Source organism: Triturus cristatus, chromosome 1_2 (genome assembly GCF_964204655.1).
Source record: "Triturus cristatus chromosome 1_2, aTriCri1.1, whole genome shotgun sequence".
In the NCBI taxonomy this organism is placed as follows: Eukaryota; Metazoa; Chordata; class Amphibia; order Caudata; family Salamandridae; genus Triturus; species Triturus cristatus.
Genome location: NC_140580.1, coordinates 1,192,757,024 through 1,192,774,934, shown reverse-complemented (window position 1 = coordinate 1,192,774,934; position 17,911 = coordinate 1,192,757,024). Strand labels below are relative to the sequence as shown.

General features: G+C 50.0%; 1 protein-coding gene across 5 annotated transcripts in view; it reads left to right on the top strand.

Moving 5' to 3' along the window:
- PIP5KL1 (phosphatidylinositol-4-phosphate 5-kinase like 1) overlaps positions 1-5,362 on the top strand; it is a 621,182-nt gene extending 615,820 nt beyond the window's left edge. For all 5 annotated transcript variants that reach the window (XM_085614153.1, XM_085614158.1, XM_085614155.1 and 2 more), the window contains one exon: positions 1,565-5,362. In XM_085614153.1, the coding sequence (XP_085470279.1) occupies positions 1,565-1,991 (427 nt within the window). In that variant the 3' untranslated portion in view covers positions 1,992-5,362. The remainder of the gene's footprint in view (positions 1-1,564) is intronic.
- Positions 5,363-17,911: the final 12,549 nt, after the last annotated feature.

The following is a 17,911-nucleotide window of genomic DNA, read 5'->3' as shown; positions in this document are numbered from 1 at the left end:
CAGCATAGCGACAAGAAAAGTAGCGATAGCCTCTGTTATCGCTACTTTCCGTACGCCTGCTTTGAAACTGACTTAGCCATGATATCCTATGTAAGGTGGATATCATGGCTAAGTATGTGAGTCCCTATCAGCAAGCTAACGCCACATTGCGTGAGATTATCGCTGGGTTTCCAGTGATAATCTCTCGTTTGGCAGTTAGCGCTAGGATTTTTATCGCTTTTGAGATAAGCGTTGCTAATAGCACGCTATCTCAGCGAGAAAAATCCACGCTAGCCGGCGACAATTATCCTAGCGCTAAGTGCACTTAGCGATAATTATCGCCGGTTGTTGCTGATAGGCCCCTAAGGTTTTGTTTTAGTTCTCTTTTTTAACTCTGCAAGAGAAGGGTTAGTGTGGGTTAGTACTCCTTCTAACTCTCTTTGGGCCATATCAGCAACAGCCAGCGATAATTATCGCTGGCCGTGCTTAGCGATAATTTTCTTATCGCTGCCTAGCTCAGCTTTTTATCGCCCTGGTAGCGCGTTATCATCAACGCGCTGCTCCAGGGCGATAAAAATTCCAGAGATAGCGATGTTATTGCCGTTTTGCAGGGAACATCGCTGGTTTCCCAGCGATGTTCCCTGCAAAAGGGCGATAACCTTGCTGATATGACCCTGTGGTCGTATCAGCATAATCCACCCCCAATGTTAAGGGTGGCTTAGTCAGGATTTTAGCAGACGTTAGTTTTTGGAGGAAACCGCAGTTTTCTCCAAAAACTAACGTCTGCTAAAATGCAAGGGCATCCTTGCTGATAGCGCAAAGACGCGTTATTGCTCTCCTGATATGTAGTATATGTCAGGAACGCCCACTTTGCATCTCGTTAGAGATACAAAGGTAGGCGTAGTGTAAAAGGATGCTAACATGCGAATACGCATGTTAGCACCCTCTTGCTGATAGGGCGTTGGTTTTATCTCCACTTTTCTGGCTTTTAAAGCCAGAAAAGCGGAGATAAAGCCCTTGATGATATGCCCCCAAGTCCCCTATTAAGGAGTTATTTTAACGTCCTTTCTCCCTATAATGGTTATTTTAACTTCCTTCATTGTCCCTTAAGGAGTTGTTTTAACTCCATTCTTCTCCTATTATGGGGTTGTTTTAACTCCCTTCTTCTCCCATTAAGGAGTTGTTTTAATAACCTTCTTCTCCCATTAAGGAGTTGATTTCACTCCCTTCTTCTCCTATTAAGGATTTGCTTTAACTATCTTCCTCTTCCATTAAGGAGTTGTTTTAATTCTATTCTTCTCCTATTATGGGTTTATTTAACGCCCTTCTTCTCCCATTAAGGAGTTGTTTTAACTCCCTTCTTCTCCTATTATGGGTTATTTAACTCCCTCCGTCTCCCATTAAGGAGTTGTTTTAACTCCGTTCCTCTCCCATTAAGGAGTTGCTTTAAATCTCTTCTTCTCCTATTGTGGGATTGTTTTAACTCTCTTCCTCCACAGTTAAAGTGTTGTTTTAGTTAGTTTTCTATTTAGTACTGGTTAGTACTAGTTCTAACTCTCCTTCTATCCCTCCACACTCTATGCAGATCTATCAATGGAGCCGGGAGCCCCACCACCTCGACGCGCACCTTGATACCTGGTGTGGTTGAAGAGGACTCTGGCCCGGACCATGAAGCCCTGAGGGGGACAGACATGCCCCAGGAGGGCTGGGCAGGACGTCGAGCCACACTACAGAGAGCAGGCCCTCAAGTCAGCGCAGAGTCGGACCTATCTGACATCCTGGCCCAGAACCGGCGGCTGTTGCCCAACTACAAGAACCCTCTGCATGTCATTGACGGGCCTGAGCTGAGATACTTTGTGGGCATTATTGACATCTTCACCGTCTACAGCTTCCGCAAGAGGCTGGAGCACCTCTGGAAGAGCATCCGGTACCGCGGACTCGCCTTCTCCACCGTCAGCCCTACGCAGTATGCCAGGCGGCTCTGCCGGTGGGTGGACACCCACACTGTATGACCTTTGTATGACATCAGACCATTGGCACTGCGCCCACAAACTATGCCATCCCACTGGTCACAGGTGATACCACAGTGGAGCAGCAGCGCCTAACAGTGGTACCATTGGCTTCTGCACTGCCCCAGGACCGCGACATATTGGTGTCGTTGACATCACTCCAGTCCATTATCCTCTCACACACTCCTCACACATAGACAACAGATTGTTACACACCCTGTTTTCAGTAAAAAGCGAGGCGCTGTTCTGCAGCGGCATACATAGGTATTCTCTAGGGTCAGAGAGCAGGTGCCTCCCAGTGCCCCTGTTCACCACAGCATGCGTGCACTAGAGGTGGGGTTAGCGCACCCAAGTGGGCCCTGTGACCACATAGGGGTCTTTACGCAGCCTGCATGCCCTAGAGGTGGAATTAGAGAGCCCGCATGGGCCCTGTGACCACATAGGGGTCTTTATGCTCCACAAAGTTTGCGCTTGTAGTATGTTCACGTGGAGGACTCACAACATGTGCGCCTTGTCCATGGGTCACAGAGCAGAAATGTCTCCTACTAGGGTTGTAGGAGAAACTGGAGTGTGCCAATAACCTGAGCTAACGGCTGTGTAGCATGGGAAGATGCCAACAAGCCCAGGTGTAGGGTATGACACCACAAGGAAGCCCAGGTGTAGGATATGACACCACCAGGAAGCTCAGGTGTGAGGTATGACACCTCCAGGAAGCTCAGGTGTAGGGTATGACACCACCAGGAAGCCCAGGTGTAGGGCATGACACTACCTAGAAGCCCAGGTGTAGGGTATGACACTACCAGGAAGCCCAAGTGTAGTGTATGGCTCTACCAGGAAGCCCAATGCGTAGATAATTTTTGCACATCTGTTGTTCGCGAGTCAGATTGTAGTGATCCGTGCATTCTTCCTGTGTATGCTAGACCCCCTGAGCAGTGCATGCAGACCGAGACAGTGTACTTGTCCTCAGCTCGTGCATTCACCCCCAGCTGGTTCATGGAGCCACAGTTGACTAGTACACACTGAACCAGCGCTTGCTTTCTTGGCCTCTGACACCCAAGCTCTTCGTCTGCACAAGAACACTTCCTTCTGTGACTGGACAGCGCCACCAGCTTATTTGCTCTTAATGCTTGCACTGTGCGATTGCACCTGTCTGTTTGGGGTCTGCCTTACTGCAGTGATTGATTTCATGCTATCAGGAGATGGACTTTGGGCTTTTACTCACTCATGGAGTCTTTACGCTGTTCTGTGAAGGAAGCAAAAGGAGGTTGTACTAAAGCTCTTATAGAGAGTAACCATCCCGCGCCCGGTGCAGGGCAGAGCCGATAGCCTGATTGCCTCTAGGCGATTCAACCGAATGAAGTGGTCGTTGGTGTCAAAGGCTTTGGAGGACTCCACAAAATCACCGAGTTGTTTGTCTGTTAGCCCTTCCAAATGTTGAGCTCTAGCTGGAGAGAGAGAGGTTGGATGGAGCTGGAGAGCTGTTGGAGGCTGGCAGGCATTGGGTTTCTTTAGGATAGACCAGACCAAGGCAGTCGCGAAGTGGCCCGTTGAGGTTGGTCATTGCTGAAGTCAGACTCTAGTGCAAGGGATAACCCAAGGAGAATGAGCTACAGAGTGTCAGGAAGGAGTCATGTTGGGGCTGGCTGTAGTATCAACGAAGTACAATTCGGGGTGGTCGTATCTTAGCAGAAGAGACTCCAGGTGGCACTGAGGCCGTAGGAAGGAATGCTGTAGATTGGCAGGTCAGCAGACCAGTTAGTTCATTGACAGTGTGAAAATCAGCTTTTTAGGTTTATCTGTATTCCTGTATCTTGGGTTGAGTATAAGGATTGGCGTTGGAACCTACAAGAGCTTCTGTAAGCCTGCAAGGCAGCTGTATAGAGGAGCCAAGTTTGTAGTTACAGTGCTGCACAGGTTCTGCTTGACAACTTTGTTTTTTTTAATAAGACAACATTTCAATCAAAAAGTAGGGCCAGCTTGGCCTGAAAGGTTTTAATTGTAGTGTTCAGAAGTGACGGTTCTGTGTAGCACTGGTAACCCTGCAACGAAGTTGTACAGAGATGTTTGAGGTGCATCACAGCAACTTGTGGGGTTCCGTAGGAATGGCTGAGCTGGGTGTGGGAGACCAGTGGCTTTAGCTGAGTTTCATTAAATGTATGAGAAAATGAGAATGTATTCAAGTAGTCCTCTTTCCATATCATTTGCTTGGATGAAATCTGACCGATAAAGGATGTGTCAGCGCAATGACCTCCAAAGAGCACTCAGTGAAAACAGCCCTCTAAGACCCTGCGCTGTGTCCCTCAGACTGATGATTTCTTCCAGCATTGTTCTGAAGGTTCTTTCAAACTTCCATCTGAATCAGGAAATATTCCTTTTTACTTTCTTCCATTAAAAAAAGGGCTCCCCTGCAGCAGCGCTCGGCATGACCTGGAGGTTGGATCATGCAGAGAACTTTGTGCCTTTAGACAGAACCTGTGTAACACGGCGCGTCACACAGGGTTGCATGTTTAAGATTCACCTGCACCGTGGAGTGGCCTGCACTTCACTTGGTTCTTCCCCTCAGTGCCTCCACTCACCCCCATTGACAGACATCACTTCCCCTTGATGTTGCCTCCGATCCGGTCTAGAAGCAAACCCCACGCGGCACTCTATGCAAGCCCTTGTCTTTGATGTCAGTACCTGTGCTCCTGCAGACTTTGGTTATTCGACGCAGCACCAAGAGGAGATAACATTTGTAAAGTTGCTAGATCGGCCTCCTCCCTCAGACTCTGTCGTTAGAAGGCTACCTCCCCGTGAGTCTATATTAATTGTAGCCTTGAACCTAGGACCCCTCCCCGCCCTCCTGCCACACCTCTCCGTACTCTGCATATGAGCTTCAGTGGGGAGGGAGAGGGGAGCGATGAGGGGGCACCCTGAATATCGAACCCACAATATCGGGGGAGTATATCAGGGACAAAGTGATGAAAACAAATACCGACAAGTAAGTCTAGATTTCATATACCTAACTCCACATATATGTACCGACTCTGTGCATACACATTTACAACGTTCACGGATGTGGCATTGGGAATAGTACATGTATACTTCCCTATATGCACTTACCTTTCGATGTGTTGTCCCTCGAGGTTCTTGAATGTTGATGTTGGGGCACAACCACAATGGAGGTCCCTGTGGGAACACCCGGGTGCTGAAGCACCGGTGCATTCGCCTCGGCTAGCCTCGCTTCTTGCACAATATGCCCGTAAAGAGGTCATCCTGATTGTGGGGAGGTGGTAGTCAAGTTGCTAAGGTTTGTAGTTTGCACTTGTAACCGTGGCAGCTTCCTCGAGCTGCTGCTAGGAATTCATGAAAATAAAAGAAGTATGTTTACAGCACTTGTGGTTCTTGTTGTGATTGGACGAGTTCTGCGTTTGGGGTCATTTGATTTTTCATTTGCACAGTGTCTGTGTAGGTAAACACGCTAAGCTGTCGTACACCCCATCGAACATGTCAAAGGATGCTTAACACCTTCTACGAGCATTTCCCAAATATCTAAAAAAAATCTATGTCTCTGAAGAAGCCCAGGCAGGGCTTCTTCCAAGAACATGTCTAAGAATGTTTTTCATCTCCTAAAAACATTTTTTATCACTCTACAGTTTTATTCAGTGCAAATGTGGCATAAATCGCGTTGCAGCACTGCACAGTGAATAAATGCATGAAAGAATGATGGTGTTATACCATGCTCACTGCCAAGGGTGTCTCTCTTGGAGCTGTACAGTGAGCTTGAGAGCAGCAAAGTAATGCAGATGATATATATCTATATATATATATATATATATATATATATATATATATCAATAAAAATAAAGGAATCATTCGTGAACTGCAGCTACAGAGGTGGTCGCCACTGAGTAGTTATAGTTAGTAACATGTTTCCATAGCAAATGGATTTTTTAGTATGCTCATAATTTTGATGCCGGTTGACGAAACTTCACAAAACGTTCCCAAAAAAAGTCTTATCCAGCGTATCTTCTTCCTGGAAGGCATCTGGGGGATCCGTCAAGCGGGGGCTGGGAAAAAGGGGGTTCCCCTTGCAATTTTCCATATTAAAATCATACAGCACTACAGTAAAAACGGCAGAGCGGAATAACACCAAATTTGTCAGAAAGCTGGATCTTGATTCAGAAAGCGGCCTTCTGTGATTTGGTGTAAAGCTGCTCAGTAGAGTTTGAGAAACTGAAGCTATAACTCTGTATATTTCACGCCGCAGATCCACAAGCACGAGTATGCTTGACGATTGTCTGGCCGCAACCTGAAAGAGAAGTTGCTGCCGCCATCTTAGGAGTCGGTGCCTTGGTCACCAAGTCCTACAAAAGAAAAGAAAAAAGATATAAGGGGGCAGGGGAAGGGGTACCCTGATCCCTACGCCATGTGGGAAGAGTACCAAAGGGAACACTGAGGCCAAATTAAAATAAAAAAAAGAATTGAGGGTGTTCTGTGGATCCACAGATCCACTCTGAGCCCCAGCGCCACCCCTGGAGAATCACAACGTATCTGTGGATCCATAGATCCACTCTGAGCCCCAGCGCCACCCCTGGAGAATCACAACGCCTCTGTGGATCCACAGATCTACTCTGAGCCCTAGCGCAGCCCCTGGAGAATCACAACACATCTGTGGATACACAGATCCACTCTGAACCCCAGCGCGGCCCTTGGAGAATCACAACACATCTGTGGATCCACAGATCCACTCTGAGCCCCAGTGTGGCCCCTGGAGAATCACAACGCATCTGTGGATCCACAGATCCACTCTGAGCCCCAGCGCGGCCCCTGGAGAATCACAGCGCGTCTGTGGATCCACAGATCTACACTGAGCCCCAGCGCAGCCCCTGGAGAATCACAACACATCTGTGGATCCACAGATCCACTCTGAGCCCCAGCGCCGCCCCCTGGAGAATCACAACGCCTCTGTGGATCCACAGATCTACTCTGAGCCCTAGCGCAGCCCCTGGAGAATCACAACGCATCTGTGGATCCACCGATCCACTCTGAGCCCCAGCGCGGCCCCTGGAGAATCACAACGCATCTGTGGATCCACAGATCCACTCTGAGCCCCAGCGCGGCCCCTGGAGAATCACAACGCCTCTGTGGATCCACAGATCTACTCTGAGCCCTAGCGCAGCCCCTGGAGAATCACAACGCATCTGTGGATCCACAGATCCACTCGGAGCCCCAGCGCAGACACCTGGAGAATCACAAGGTACCTGTGGATCCACAGATCTACTCTGAGCCCTAGCGCAGTCCCTGGAGAATCACAACGCATCTGTGGATCCACAGATCCACTCTGAGCCCCAGCGCAGACACCTGGAGAATCACAAGGTACCTGTGGATCCATAGATCCACTCTGAGCCCCAGCGCGGCACACTGGAGAATCACAACGTATCTGTGGATCCATAGATCCACTCTGAGCCCCAGCGCCGCCCCCTGGAGAATCACAACGCATCTGTGGATACACAGATCCACTCTGAGCCCCAGTGTGGCCCCTGGAGAATCACAACGCATCTGTGGATCCACAGATCCACTCTGAGCCCCAGCGCGGCCCCTGGAGAATCACAGCGCGTCTGTGGATCCACTCTGAGCCCCAGCGCGGCCCCTGGAGAATCACAACGCATCTGTGGATCCACAGATCCACTCTGAGCCCCAGCGCAGCCCCTGGAGAATCACAACACATCTGTGGATCCACTGATCCACTCTGAGCCCCAGCGCAGCCCCTGGAGAATCACAAAGCATGTGTGGATCCACTGATCCACTCTGAGCCCCAGTGTGGCCCCTGGAGAATCACAACGCATCTGTGGTTCCATAGATCCACTCTGAGCCCCAGCGCAGACACCTGGAGAATCACAACGCATCTGTGGATCCACAGATCCACTCTGAGCCCCAGTGCGGCCCCTGGAGAATCACAAGGTATCTGTGGATCCATAGATCCACTCTGAGCCCCAGCGCGGCACCTGGAGAATCACAACGTATCTGTGGATCCACAGATCCACTCTGAGCCCCAGCGCTGCCCCCTGGAGAATCACAACGTATCTGTGGATCCACAGATCCACTCTGAGCCCCAGCGCCGCCCCTGGAGAATCACAACGTATCTGTGGATCCATAGATCCACTCTGAGCCCCAGCGCAGCCCCTGGAGAATCACAACGCATCTGTGGATCCGCAGATCCACTCTAGCCCTAGCGCAGACACCTGGAGAATCACAACGCATCTGTGGATCCATAGATCCACTCTGAGCCCCAGCGCGGCCCCTGGAGAATCACAACACATCTGTGGATCCACAGATCCACTCTGAGCTGGATCTGTGGATCTGTGTTGCAACCAAATGTAAAAGAAGGGCGTGGGCGGCTGCAGGCCAGGTCCTGCCCGTCCCCAGGCCGCACATGGCTTTTGGCTGTACGCGGGGGGGTTGGCCGCCCCAGAGGGTCCTGCAGCCAGCCCCACACCACACATGGAAATGGACATCTTATTTTGTTAAAGAAATCAGAAATTCACTAAAACAAAACCAAGGTTAAAGTGACATATTTAGGAAATTGAATAATATCTAACTTTACATGAAAGAAAACCTTCAGACATTCACAGGAAAAAACAAAGGGTGAAAAGGCATTCCAGTTTGGTGAAAATGTAAGTTAAAACATAACGTTTTCACGAACAAAACTGGCAGTGCCATGTTTTCAACTGTCTTCTGAAGCTTGTATGCTCCGATGCGCTCCGCCGACGGGCTGGGAGCGCGTTCCGGAGCTTGGTGGCTTGTACTGAGAGCAGCGCCTCCTGCGCGTTTCTCCTGGTGCGCTGCTGTGAGGGTCCGCGGTCCGTGCCCGGAGCACAGCGCCGCGCTTCGTTTGTATCCTTTCAATTTAACTCTCGGAAGCAGCAGCTCTGTGGGCAGCGCAGAGCTGCGGGCGGGGCCCCTCTTGCTATCGGTGCCAGAGGAGCGATGTCCAGGCTGCAGCCATGTGTTCTCTTGGGTGAAGGTCGAGACGAAGCCTCGCGGCGGATCTGGAGTGTGTTTTGCCTCGAATGAACCCGGCCCGCCGAAGTACAGGCCAGCGGCACAGGCCTCTCGGAGGCCGCCAGTGTAAAGTCATTTTCTTCGGCGCCTTTTGAAAGCTGGGTAAACTCTGCTGCTTTTTCTTGAGAATGGTCATTTGATCTGGGCCTGGAGTTTGCCGGGTTGCATAGGTGTTTTTTTGTGTGAAGAATGGTCTATTGTAGGAGGTTTTCAGCTCGGGTGGGACTGAACCCACTTCCGCAGACTTGTTCAGCCGCTTCCTTGCTACCTCCCTTGAACAGGCGGAGAGAAGGGTAGCTTTAGGGTTTTTGGGCGCTGTGTCTGGCTCGATCATGATGGTCTGCTTGCAATGAGAACAGCAAGCAAATCTTTTTCTGAGATGGCACTAAAAGCAAGTAGTTGTGGAAGATTGCTTTAGTCTCTTTTTGGGGGGGTCATGTTTTCTGAGGGGGGGTCATGTGAGGATGGATTTCTTCTCAGCAAGAAGGCATGGCTCCTGCTTGGTACAGTTCAGATTCACTCAAATAAAGCAAGGTGGTGGTGTCACATTCAGGAATAAAATGTCTTCACTGGTCAATGTCAACGCATCATTGCTCGATTGGAAAGACATCTGCACCATGAGCACTGGAGCCAGTGGACACGGAGGGACACGGCCAGCATGAAGAGCGGTTCAGGCCCCGCTTGTATTGACTCCGAACCATCAGGAAAGCTCCACCCTAGCAGATTGATCTCTTGTTTCTGCAGAGGGTGGTCGGCTCCATGTGGTGGACTTCTTCAAGCCCACCCAAGCAAGCGTCCGGAGAAGACGGCTGGTCAGTCCTAGAGAGGAATCCTGCAGCAGAGAGGGCTGTCCACTACAGGGATCGCAGACTAAAGCTGTTGGCTGGAGGGGGGACTGTGTTGTTCCTCTGGAGGTGAGAATTCTTCTGTCAGAAGGTCTGGTGTCTCCATGTTCCACCTGCAGTGCGATGTGTAGAGCCAAGAAGGCCGACCTCGGAACATGGCAGCAGTGTTGATGAGAAGGGCCTGGTATGGACCTTGCCGCCAGGGTTGAAGTGAGTTTAAGTTTAATTTTGAGTTGATTTTAAACAATTGCTTGGTTACTTAAAACCCTTGCAACAAATATACAGTATATATATTTACATAGTGATTTAAAATCATTAATAAAATCTTCCAATTCAGTTTATCAAATGTAACAGATTAAAAAAGGAAATCTGGTAGTTTCACCTTAGAAAAATTGAAGATGCTGGTACACGGAAGCATTTCAATTCATAGATATGCCAATAGATGAGACTTCGCCCCTAGCGGCCTACCAATGAATGTTGTCATTTGAGGGTTGAAGTGAGGACTTGCTCTGGTGAATCCTGATGTGAGACTAGTGGTCAAGCTAGCGTGCAGCTTGTACGTGACAGAGGAAGCTGCTGAGACAACGAATGAGGACTTTGCAATATTCTAAAGTCAACGTCCTCTGACTGGCGCAAATCAAGCAAAGCTTTGGACGCTTGGGGCAACAAAGTCTTTTCAGCTCAATGCCAACTCCCCCTGGCTTGCTGCAGCCATGGTTTGTGGGATGTTGCCCAAATGATCCTTCTGCATGCCCCCCCTCCGACCCCCCCTATAAAGGAACGCTTCCAGTAGGTGATTGTGGATGGCCCGAATGCCTCCTGGCACATTATTAAACCTGGGTGGACATCGCAGACTCTGTAGCCTGGGAAATGGGCAACTCCAGATCAGTACTGCGCCATCCTTCCTCAGGCTGGAAGGTCGTCCTGGAGGGATTCTGTAGTCATCCGATGACTTCAGCCAGGCTATTCCTGCAATTATCTGGGGAAGTCATCCCAAGCCATCCGGGAGCATGCCTACAGGCATAACTATTTATATGAGATGACTCTAGAGTCCATCAAAGAAACTACTCCAGGATTAGTTCCTGATTACTACAGTCGAAAACGTGACGATCATTGGCTACTGCAGGATGGCCCCGCGATGATTCCAGGATTGTCCTGTGAGTATTTCAGGATTGTCACAGAATAATCTTGTGATTACTTCAGAACGATGCTGCATTACTCAAGGATGATCCCACGATAACTTTTGAATGGGACTTTGTAAAGTTGCGATCTGATTTTTGGTAGGCCACGAAAGTCAGAATAAATAAAGATTCCTTTAAATTGCGTGTTTAACTCGTCGCATTTGCGGGCGATTCTTTACTTTTGTTTCCCCAACTGCAAACTGAGAGGAGTTTTTTTTTTTAAAGTGAATTAAGTGGCAATGTAGGATGTCCATTTCTGCAATACACAACACCATATAATTAACTGCAAATGAACATATTGTAACCAGCAGTTAGGAAAGCAGAAATGAAGCTTTTTTAAATTTCTGAAATCTACTGAAAACAAAGATTTTAATACGATCAAGACAAATCAATACACCTCCTTGGTGATGCACAAACGAAAAACGTTCACAGAAGCCGGATTTCCACATATTATGATTTGTGTGCTATATGGTTTTATCAGTAGCATTGTGCGCCTTTGCACATTTAGTGTCATTTCAATGGAAAATGGGAGGTCTGTAAATGACAATGCACTCCCGCACAATGCTTCGTTGGATTCCATAATCGCCCGCCCTCATGTGCATCAACGGTAGGTGGGTTGCAAACCTTTGGTGTTCTAAAAAGTGGGTTGTGGTTCGAAAACATTTGGGGACCACGGTTCTAAGATGACCTTGAGTGATATATGTGAATTCATGGAAAAACGAAAACCTCCAACGTGGAACTGCATTGGAGGAAAACAAATCTGGGAGAACTAATTTTAAGAAAATACAAATGAATCAAAAACTAAAAAACATTTAAAAAGAACAATAATTCTAAGGAAAAATCCAAAATTACATTAAACGTATATGGAGTTTAGGACTAGTGGCTGGTTTGTGGGTTCAAGGATGGCTAATCATTAGGGGTCCTGGGTTTCTTTTGTGGTCAGGCATGGGTTCAGTTCAGGCACAGAAAGGGTGGACAGGAATGGGTGGAATCCAGGGATGCTGAGGGTTTTCAAAGTTCAGTGATGTGTGGGGTTGGGGTGGTGAGTTTTGAGCATGCAGGATTGGGCGGAGTTTAGGTTGGTGAGGGGTTTTAACGATTCCTGGCTGGGTGGAGTTTCGACGTAGAAAGCGACTTAGGTTTCAGGGAAGGGTAGGAGTGGTAAAGATTTTTGATGGTTGTGGAAGAGTGCTGTTTAAGGGCAGTGAGGGCTTTTTTTTTTAGGGTTCAGGGATGGGTAGAGCTTGGGGGTGGTGAAGAGATCATCAGAAAAGGCAGACTTGGCTTGGAATTCAATTCAGCTTACCACAGAAAAAGTCTTCAGCCTTAACTGTGAGGTCTTCAGGATATGTTTAAGTTAATCACCATTCTGTGATCCTGTCTTGGCACTAAAACCACTTCCCATTTAACCTATTTTTCCCCTCATGTAAGCCTATCACTTCTTGTACCACTTTGTGTCGTCCAACTCCGCCTTGACGTGCGCGGCATCCACTCCTCCCACCTATCCCTATTCTAAACAATCCCCATTGTGCATCCCAAGTCCTTTCCTAGCTACTGTACACCCCACTCCCATCTATCATGTCTCCTTCCACCCCGTCAGCCAACAGCTATATCTCACCCGTGCCCCTGTTCCCAGCTGTGGGACATCCCCTGGCTGCCCATTGTGCTTTTTGCCTTGAATTCACAGCTGTCTCCTATTTAATGGCATCTTCTCCCATCGAGTAATGTCAACTCGTTCCTTCTCTCAACTATAATTCACCTCTGCTGTGATCCCTCTCAGCTTAGTTCTATTACCAGCGCTCCCACATCGATCCAGCGTCACTCGCTCCCTGTTGACTTCGATCAAACTGCCACGTTCTGCCACCAGTCTTTCAATCAAACTGCCACGTTCTGCCACCAGTCTTTCAATCAAACTGCCACGTTCTGCCACCAGTCTTTCAATCAATCAAACTGCCACGTTCTGCCACCAGTCTTTCAATCCAATATCCTCCAATCTCACTCTTACGGGCTCAAAAAATCCACTCACTATGGCGAGCCAGATTAAATCGGTTGTATGGTATTACAACACATTCCGTTGCAACGCATGCCTTTACCACACATGTGTGACAACGAGAATGCCATTAGTACGCATACCCTTTACCACGAAAATGCCTTTACCACGCATGCTTTTACAGCGTTTTTCGTTGTTAAACCATGCATGTTAATGGCATGTTCTTGCTAAAGGTTATCTCCGATCCCTTCCCCATTTCCATATACTGCTCCGATTTCCACCCACAAACCCTTTTATTAAATACCCCTCCCTTTTACCCTAATATTTTACCCCTTCTCTACACAACCCCCTCATCCCTTATTTTTTTTGTTTTTTAATTACTAATATCCCCCTTACCTCTCCAAGCTCTTCCGATGTCATGTTGCACGTCGTAAAGAGGAACCGGAAGTGTATTTCCGGTTCCTCTAACGACGCCGATTTCCTCCACATCGCGACTTCAACTGGTGATTTTATTTTTGTGGGGGGGGGGGGGGGGGGGGAGACCCCCCGAACCCCTCTTTTTTTCGCCCGTCCATTAATTTGTTTGGGGGGAAAGACCCCTCGAGCCCCCTTACCTTTACCACACATGCCTTTACTACGTATCTCGTAGTAAAGATATGCGCGGTAAAGGCTATTCGTGGTAACCACACATGCGTTGTAATGCATGTGTGGTTAAAGTTATGCATGGAAACGGCCGCGTTGTAGTGGCCGTTTCCCGATTAAATCAGGGTGAGTTATTTTTGGAGCCTACTCATCCAGTCTGGCTAGCCAATAGGTGTTCTGCTTGATCACAAAGAGTGAATGAGCAATAAAGATGGCTTTAAATCTTATTATCTTGTCACATTTGCTCTGCTTTCAGACAGAGGTCAAAAGTCAGTTTGTCTTACTACATTTACTTTTCTTTCTGTGACTGAAGTTAAAGTGGAGAAGGAAGCAGACAGTTGTAAAGCATGAAAAATAGGTGTGAGAAGGAAAAACAGATAAAAGGAAGCATGAGGAAAGAGGTGTGATGGATGTGGGAACCAGACAGATGGGGTAAACAAGGGATGAGAAGAGTGAAGACTACTGGAGAAAGCAGAGAACGGAGTGCAGGAGAACAAAAGTGAAAAGAGGGCGAAGGGAAGAAAAGTAGACCTAGAGAAGCCAGGGGCGAGAAAAAAAAAGTGGAAAAGAAAGACAAGAAATTGAAAAGCAATTAGTGAGGTAAGAGCGGAGAGATAAGAAAAACGTACAGTGTGTGAAAGAAGACTGAAGACCAGAAGAGGAGGAAGGCGAGAAGTGGAAGAAGAAAAGTATAAAGTGAGAAGGAGAAATAGTGTATGCCTCTCCCTCATAACGTAACATAAGGAAGTGCCCCCCATGGCTGTTTGAACTGGAAAATACAGAAATAATCGGGGTTTAGTGGGATGTTGAGGCATATGCGCCCCAGTGCCACCGCACCAATGGGAGCTACACACCTGGGACTGTAAACACATACAAGACCAGTCATACCCAACACTTACCACACCCCTGGGACTGTAAACACATACAAGACCAGTCATACCCAACACTTACCACACCCCTGGGACTGTAAACACATACAAGACCAGTCATACCCAACACTTACCACACCCCTGGGACTGTATACACATACAAGACCAGTCATACCCAACACTTACTACACCCCTGGGACTGTAAACACATACAAGACCAGTCATACCCAACACTTACCACACCCCTGGGACTGTAAACGCATACAAGACCAGTCATACCCAACACTTACCACACCCCTGGGACTGTAAACACATACGAGACCAGTCATACCCAACACTTACTACACCCCTGGGACTGTAAACACATACGAGACCAGACATACCCAACACTTACTACACCCCTGGGACTGTAAACACATACAAGACCAGTCATACCCAACACTTACCACACCCCTGGGACTGTAAACACATACAAGACCAGTCATACCCAACACTTACCACAACCCTGGGACTGTAAACACATACGAGCCCAGACATACCCAACACTTACTACACCCCTGGGACTGTAAACACATACAAGACCAGTCATGCCCAACACTTACCACACCCCTTGGACTGTAAACACATACAAGACCAGTCATACCCAACACTTATTACACCCCTGGGACTGTAAACACATACGAGACCAGACATACCCAACACTTACTACACCCCTGGGACTGTAAACACATACAAGACCAGTCATACCCAACTCTTACCACACCCCTGGGACTGTAAACACATACAAGACCAGTCATACCCAACACTTATTACACCCCTGGGACTGTAAACACATACGAGACCAGACATACCCAACACTTACTACACCCCTGGGACTGTAAACACATACGTGACCAGTCATACCCAACACTTACCACACCCCTGGGACTGTAAACACATACGAGACCAGTCACACCCAACACTTATTACACTCCTGGGACTGTAAACACATACAAGACCAGTCATACCCAACACTTACTACACCCCTGGGACTGTAAACACATACAAGACCAGTCATACCCAACACTTACCACACCCCTGGGACTGTAAACACATACGAGACCAGTCATACCCAACACTTATTACACCCCTGGGACTGTAAACACATACGAGACCAGACATACCCAACACTTACTACACCCCTGGGACTGTAAACACATACAAGACCAGTCCTACCCAACACTTACCACACCCCTGGGACTGTAAACACAATCTGAAAGAAACACGTTAGTTAGATTCCTCACCTTAGAATATCCCCAGGCGTCAGACTGGATCCGGAAGATTTTTCGTCAGCAATACCCCTTGCGCGTCGCTAGGCGTCGTCTGCGGCTCCGCGTCCGTCGTCGGCGTCGTGCGCCGGGATGACGTCGTCGGAGTACTTAGACGCCGCCCTCGCGCGCTGACGTCAGTTCTTCTTTTTTCCGCGCCAGTAAGCGCAGATCCGGGAGAGCTACCCCTTTTAGTCTTTTTTGACTAAATCTTTTTGATCATTTTTGATCCCTGTCTGTCGACATCTGGTGCCGGTAGGATGCCTGGGTTCAAGGCTTGTGAAGACTGTCATCGACTGATGTCGGTGACCGATCACCACCGCCGGTGCCTCTATTGCTTAGGCCTCGACCACGACGCGGAGTCGTGCAACGACTGTCAGGCCCTGACTTCGAAGGCTAGGCGGGAGCGGTCCCGCAAGCTTCTCGAGCTTCGCCACTCGGCTCCGCGTCGTGCGCGATCCCGGTCCAGGAGGAGGTCCAAGGATCGCTCGCGGAGCCCTAGCCGACGCCACCATCGATCGTCTGGCTCCAAGTCGTCGGGTAAGTCCAAACACTCAAAGAAGTCCAAGAGGCGACATCGCTCTTCGGACTCCCCTCGCCGGTCGCGCGACTCGGCCGAGGGTCCAAGTGGTTCCACCCCCGCGGCTCCGGCGGAGCCGCAGGTGCCGCGTCCGCCCCCATACCTTCCGGTCCCTGGGGCTGACGCGACGCCGGCGGAGATCAGTGCCTTCCTCTCGGCCATGAGGAGCCTGGCCCCGCCGTCGACGCCCGCTGGCGCGCCTTCGGGCCCCGCGGGCTCGACTGGGCGACCTCGCGTGCCGGCGGCTCCGGCCCCGGCGCCGTCGACGACTCCGGTCTCGACGCCGCAGGTCCCCGCGGGGCCCATGCCTGGGCCCCAGTCGACGCCGGTTGACCTTGTCACTCCTCCACCGGCGCCGACGCCTGAACCACCGACGCCGTCACCGGCGCCGCCGACGCCGTCACCGGCGCCGCCGACGCCGACGCCTGTGACGCCGACGCCCCAGTTTAGCCCTCATCCGGACCCGACGCCGGCACGGCGTCCGCCGACGCCGCATCCGACGCCGCTAGAGACCTACCATCTCTACAGTCCGGTTCCGATCATTCCTCCTGTTTATCAGGAATCGGAAGAAGGGGGCGACTGGGAGGGGTTCGAGGACCCTCTAGCTGTTCAGTCACAGCTTTCTCAGGACTGGGCAGATGAGCTGGGGGAGGCCAGCGGGCTGGACACCTCGCCAGACGCTGGATTCACTTCTCCTCCGACCGTGGCTTCGGAGGAGGGTGCAGCATTTTCTGTGGTGCTGCGCAAGGCGGCTGAGGCCCTTGGGCTCGAGTTGCCTGCCGTGGCTGTGAGGACCAACATCCTCACTGAGGTGCTTCAAACCTCAGCAAGCTCCACTGAGCCTCTGCTGCCGTTTAACGAGGCCCTCACTGACGTTCTGCAGGGCACCTGGTCCAAGCCCTCCACAGTTCCTCCTGTGGATAGGAACGTTGCCAGGCGCCACCGCCCTGCTCCGGGCGACCCCAGCTTCCTGTCCCAACACCCTACCCCCGAGAGTCTGGTTATCCAGGCCTCTACTTCCCAATCCTCCTTCCCGACCGCTCCGCCGGACCGGGATTCCAAGAGACTCGAGCAGTTTGGCAAGAAACTGTTCTCGTCCCTTAGTTTGGGCCTGCGGTCTTTAAATACCGCCTGTCTCTTGGACCGTTATTCCCATTCTCTGTGGGATACGGTGGAGGACGTGCTGCCCCTGTGTCCGGAGGAGGTCCGGACGCGTCTTTCCCAGGCTCTGGCCGATGGGAGGGATGCAGCACGGCACGCCATAAGATGTGGGCTTGACACCACGGACTCGCTAGGTCGGGCGATTTCCACCACGGTGGCGCTCCGCCGCCACGCCTGGATGCGGTCCACGTCATTTTCCGGGGATGTCCAGAACACCCTCATGGACATGCCCTTTGATGGCACTCGCCTGTTTGGTGAGAAGGCGGACAGTGCGCTGAACCGTTTTAAGGACTCCCGGGCTACG